The following is a 6,395-nucleotide window of genomic DNA, read 5'->3' as shown; positions in this document are numbered from 1 at the left end:
ACATTGAATGGGGAAAAGATTCCCTATTTAACAAATGGTGCTGGACGAACTGGCTGGGGACCTGTAGAAGACTGAAACTGGATCCACACCTTTCACCATTAACTAAGATAGATTCTCACTGGATTAAGGACTTAAACTTAAGACATGAAACCATAAAAATACTTGAAGAAAGTGCATATTGTGTTTCATGACATGAGATTCTGTAAAAGGCAAATCTTCAGAGACAACAGAAGAGTCAGGTAGACCTTTCAGACAGTGAAATTATTTCATATGAAACTGTAATAGTGTCATACATTACATTCTTTGTCAAAGCTCATAGAATGTACAACATAAATGGTAAGCCCTAATGAAAACCATTGACTATAATAATAAACATTGGCTAATCAATTGCAACAAATTTACTACACTAATGCAAGTTCGTAATATGGGAAAATGAAAAGATCAGGTAAGGAGATACATGAAAATTCTGGACTTTTAGTTTTTCTGTAAATCCAAAACTGCTCAAATAATGAACTATAAGCAATGTTCTGAATATAGCCCCTGAAAATTCATAAGTTGAAATTTTAACCCATAATGTGATAGCATTAACAGACAGAGTACTTGGGAGATAACTAGGTCGTGAGGTTGAAGCCCTTATGGATGAGATTAGCGCCTTTTCTGTGCTATGTGAAGCTATGACAAGAATGTGGCAGTCTGCAACCTGGATGAGGACCCTCACCAGACTGTGCTAGCACCCTGATCTTGGACATCCAAAACTGGGAGAAATAATTTTCTGCTCTTAGCCACCCAGTCTATGCTGGGTCTACAGCTGCCCTATCTGACTAAGATGCTGTAATAATTAAAAAGAAAAAAAACTATGTGCATGTCATATATCTCAGACATTGCAGTCCTGGGCATTTATCTGAGAGAAATGAAAAGTTATATCCACACAAAAACCTGCACATGGTTGTATTTAGCGATGAAAAGGAATGAACTTTAATGAAATAAGCAACAACTTGGATGTATCTCAAGGTCATTATGTGAGTGAAAAAGTCAATCTTGAAAGGTCACAGGATATCTAATTCTATTTATATAACACCCTTGAGTTGGCAAAATTGTGGTGATGAAAAACAGGTTGTTCTAGAAGCTGGGGATGGGGTAGGAAAGGAGGAGAGTGCATGTGACTGCAACCGGGCTGCAGGGGGAGACCTTGTGGTGTGGGGCGGTGCTAGGCCGTGATGTGGTGGTGGTTACACAAACTGCATGTGTGATGCAACCATATAGATCCATACACACAAGACATAACAAACAGACAGTGTAGGATACTGTCTTCTAAGTAAGTGGTCAGAAAACTCCATGTTCAAGAAACTATTTGTAAAGTTCAAGATGGTTCTGTGAGGTAACTAAGTCGTGAGTCCTCTGAAATGAGCAACTAACCTGACACCTGGAGCTCCCAAGTGGTCCCCTGGTCATATGTCTGGGAGCTGAACCAGCACCCATACAGGCCAGCATCCAAGGCGGTGACTTTCTTCAGCCTCAGGGACACATGCCCATCGGCAATGAAATCCTTCATCAGCTCAGTTCTCCCTCTGTAGGATGGCTTTTGCATATAGTCCTGGTCTTTCCCATCCTGGTAGAGGTGGATGATGGCAGAGAACTGGTCCCTGAAAATCCGCACTTCCATGGCCTCTGCGTTTGTCTCAGGAGAAAGGAAGCAGGAGAAAACTACATCCTCCCCCACCAAGGCCTGGACAGGCTTGTTGGGCCCAATTACTTGCCACTGACCTGTGGGAGGAAACACAACAGATAATTATGCAAACTCGTTTGGTGCGTCCTACTCAGGCTGGAGTGGAAAGGTGACGTTCCAGGCAGTGAGAAATATCACAACTGCTTCATTAAGGTGAGTGACTTGCCAGTGTGTATCCCTCACCCCTTACAGAACATGTCCACATCTGCTATTTCACCAAGTCCTTGCAAACATCCCTAGAGGTGTACCTTATTAAGGGTGCCCATTCTCAAGATGAGAAAATTGTGTTTCAGAGACTCCACATATGTTACCCAGAGATATGAGAGACACTTTCCAAATGCAGATTCTCTGACTAGAGGAGGTGCTATAACCACATTCTCTCTGGCCTATGTGCTTTACTGATAACTCATGACGGCCATTTTTCCATCTCCTTTGCCAGAAACCAAAGTGCACCTCTTTCCAATGACTCAAGGGGCATGGACATGGCCCTAAAACTTCAGTTTGGGGAAATTCATTTCCCTCAAACACATGATTACATTTTGTAAAAATTTTATGGGCATAATAGAGGAATATATATGAGGGTGCCAAGAATGTATGCACATTTTAAGAGATCTTATAGGAAGTAAAATCAACCATTCCTCCAAAGTGTATGAATTGCAGGTAAAATGGATGTGAGTAGCATGTCTAGTCTAGGCACACTTGACCAGTTTTAGTAGCTTCATTTCAACTTTGAAAAGTAATAGATAGATAACATTTCTTAAAATGTGTATATACTCTTTTTGCACTCTCTGCATTATACTGCCATAGATTAAATGTGAATTTATGTTTCTTTATTTTTTTATCTATGTTTTATGCCAAAATCTGAAAGACATACTGTGACACCATGGCAAGGAGATTTTAAAGTTTTAAAGTACATCCTTTCTATAACATGAATCTTCTTCATTGTGTAATAGTTTTCTTTTTTCCTTTTTATGATTCTGGCCTTGAATGGGCCTTGACTCAATACTTTATCAACATATCTTGCTTTTGTTTTGTTTATATGTTCTTGGTTCATCTTTGACCTCACATTCATTCTGAAACTTTTTTCTTTCTTTCTTTCTTTTTTGTTTAGCAGGCCCAGGCTGGGTTTTAACCCGCCAGTCCCTGTACATGGGGCTGGTGCTCTAACCATTGAGCACAGGCACCCAACCCATTCTGAAACTTTCTTCATCATCTTGTTTCAAGCGTGACAATTATCTTTCTGTGATTCTTCCCTGTTCAGCTCTCAGCTTCATGCAGACAAGGCCTGTTTTGCTTAGCACAGCATCTCAGGTGTCCAGCACAGAGTATAAGCTCCACAAGTAATAGTTGTATGTATGAATGATGAGCACCATTTTCTTTTCTCACTTGTTCAACTATTTAATAATCTTTTCAGTAATTATCCTGGTGTAAATCATACTTGTCATTCTGTAATAATCAGGCTTATTTTTAGAGAGATGACAAATTGTGGAGGCACGCTACCTCCAACCCCTATGTCCACATCCACTTTGGGAGTCTCTCAGATTAATCCACATGTAATCATTTACGAATGCACGGAGGAAAGTGTGTGGGTGGGGTGAGTACCTGTGCATTGGAGGCAAAATAGGTCTATGTGAATTCCCAAATAACTGAAGATTTTTTATTTTATTGTTTCTTGCCCTAAATATATTTTATAAATCTTCCTGAAATGTATTTCACACATATACCCTGAATGACACTATAACTAAATGAAGTGTGACTTTGCAGCATGATCTCTGCTGGCTGCTGACCTGAGGTAGCAGAGGCTAATGGCCCTGTCCTTCACCTCCCCACCTTTGAGCGCCCTGTGCTGGGATAGGTACTTCCCAAGCCTCTGACAGGTCTTCCCCAGGATCTTGGCCTCTGCCTCTCTGCTGATAGCCTCCTCCCTGATTTGCAACTTGCTGACCCCAGGAACAGGACAGCTCAGAAAAGCTGAGATTTAACTCCTCTGAGGGCACATCCTAACCAGTGAGAGAGCAGATGAAGCTCCAAGCTCTCATGGGTCTCACTGAGATGATTCTGAGCTGCTGTCAACACAATTCCTCAAAAAGTCCCACGGAAGGTTCCCAGTCGGAGCCAGCTCCAGCTGTTCTCAGACCCCTCTTTAACACACTCTCAGTGGCTCCTCACTTCTGCACTCCCCCCACCCCCAAATCATCCCCTAAATAAACCACCTGCAGACAAGCTGCTGCCCCCAGGGTCTACTCTGGGGCATCCAGCCTAAGTCTTCCCAGCTGTTGCTGGTGCTGCCTTCAGGGCTGTGTGGGGCACATTTCCTGGGCCTCTCTGCTTCTCTGGCTGCCCTTACTGTTATCATTTGTCTTGTGCTGTGGCAGCTCCTTCCACTCTTTACTCTTCCTCACCCTGGGGAGCAGCAGGAAGAACTGTCTACTATTGCCCACGTGCCATTTGCCAGGGGAGCTCTGTGCCCCAGGCTTGAAGTGCATGGCAGCCTGTTAAGAATGTGATGCCAACTCCATGTGGTGACAAGCAAACTGAAACTTTGGGAAGTTATCAGCCACAGAGCTCATAAGCAGAGAAATGAAGACACTTTAAAATGAAGTCTTCCTGCCTCCGAGGTCATTTCCATTTGCTTTGCTGCCTTTCCTGAAAACCAGAGACTAAGAAGTCAGTCGGAAAATGAAAAGGGCTCTCATAAGTAACACGCACGGGGGTTGGTGTAGCAGTGTACACCACGGTTTGAATGCCCTTATTTCCCTTTTCTTAGTGTGGTCTAGTAAAACAGATGTAGGCAGATGGGCAGCAGGTGGATCCTGCATGGAGAGATGGTGAGCATAATCTCCAAACCTCTCACAGCTAGACACTGACCACCCCGAGATTTGGGTCTACTCCAGCCCCCAGATTCCTCTGTGGATTTTATTCAGTCACTTAACATCCCATATACCATGTTTTGTATCAAATGGTAACAGGAAGAAAAAGAAGACAATATTTCTGCCCCACATAAGCTGAGCTCCACATTGAAAATCTGGACACCCCACCCTCAAGTGCTGTGACTCAGTATGTCCACAGCTGGACACTGGTCTTTTCCTCACATATACTAAACAGTGTCTCCTTCCACCTGGTGGCTGTACATCAGGATCCCGGGTGTTCTATTAGAGAGCTCCTTTGCCTAACCCCCACAGCCCATCTGTTAATATATTCACCTCAGTGTCCTTGGGGTGTGCAGCTCCTGCCACAGGGCCTCCCATCCACACTCCACTCCCAGCGCTCCTCCTCTGCTCCAGCAGTGCCCAGAGCACCCAAGTCCCCCCACAGCCTCATGCCTCCCACAGCCCCAGGCACTGGGGAATATAAACAACAAAGATCCCTCCATCCCATTGAGCTGCAATTATTGTAGCTAAAGCATCAAACTAGGAAGGAGATGAAAGAGTCTGCTGCAAGGCTTACCTGAGCCCAGCTTGAGAAGACTGAGAGCCAAAGCAAGTACGAGGACCATGGATGTGTCCCAGTGCAATGCTCTCATGTTATATGGACACAGATGACAGATCCATTGCAGATGGATGGGTGATCTAGTCAGAGAAAAAAGGAATCACACTAGCTGTCCCAGGTGCAGGAGACAGGAGAGACCCCAAACGAGCCAATGGAATACTATGGTGTCCCCCTTAGTGTCTCCCTTACATTGACATGGCTGTATGAATCAGAGCTATGGAGTTTGGACTTTGAATCACTATGTTTATTGGCAGGCCATAAACATCTATCTCAATCAGGGAAAGAAAAATGGCAAGGGGTGGGGCAGCCAGAGAGGGGACTTAGTACTAAGTCAAGACTGTGTCCTGGGTGGGGGCAGGGAAATGTCAAGGGTGGGATTCAGGTCCAGTCTGGCAGGTTACAGTTGTACAGGCAGATAGACATCTAGTTCTGAAAGAGGTTGTCCCAACAGAGTGTAAAGGGGTCTCAGACAAAAAGGTGGGGCTCCTAGAGCTGCCTGAGATAATCCTGTTGCTTTCTTGTCTTGAGTTTAGGGCCAGGACTCTGATAATGAGATAGGGAATAACTTGCTAGAAGAAGATTGGGCCTTCGTGTCAAGGGATACAAGGTATTAGGAAAGGAGCCACTGTAGGTTCAAGCATGGGGGAAAGGGAAGAGGCATCCATTTAGTTAGTAGACATGGTGAGCCAGGACAACTCAGTGAGAGATTATGCAGTATTTTCAAGCACATGGAAACTCACAATGACCACTTACCAGATCAGAAAGCAAATTTCCACAGATATCACTGCAAAGAACAGCTCCTTTTACTATGAAATTAAGAAAATATATTCAACACATTCTCTTAATGAAATTAAGAAAAAATCAATTTAAAAATAGAAAACTCTATGCACTAATAATTATTGATTCAATTTTAAATGATAGAAAATACTTAGAATAAACAAGAATGAATATATTATATTCAGCTAAAATCCCAAACACTGGAATTGCTTATATCTGGCAAGAATGTGGAGCAACAGGAACACTCATTCATTGTTTGTAGGAATGAAAAGCATATGATCACTTTGGAAGACAGTTTGGCAATTTCATGCAAAGCTGAACATACTCTTACTGCAATGTCCTACCAATTATGCTCTTGATATTTACCCAAGTAAGTTGAAAACTTATGTTCACACAGAAACTT

At 43.2% G+C, this 6,395-nt stretch overlaps 1 protein-coding gene across 1 annotated transcript in view; it reads right to left on the bottom strand.

The window, feature by feature from the left end:
- LOC100959595 (butyrophilin-like protein 8) overlaps positions 1–5,222 on the bottom strand; it is a 44,224-nt gene extending 39,002 nt beyond the window's left edge. The window contains 2 exon segments of the mRNA XM_003803950.1: positions 1,417–1,764; positions 5,174–5,222. Coding sequence (XP_003803998.1) covers positions 1,417–1,764; positions 5,174–5,222 — 397 coding nt within the window.
- Between the last annotated feature and the right edge of the window lie 1,173 nt (positions 5,223–6,395).

The sequence above is a fragment of the Otolemur garnettii genome, unplaced genomic scaffold (genome assembly GCF_000181295.1).
Source record: "Otolemur garnettii isolate 467f Iridium unplaced genomic scaffold, OtoGar3 scaffold00171, whole genome shotgun sequence".
NCBI classification, from domain to species: domain Eukaryota; kingdom Metazoa; phylum Chordata; class Mammalia; order Primates; family Galagidae; genus Otolemur; species Otolemur garnettii.
This window is presented reverse-complemented; position numbering and strand designations above follow the sequence as displayed.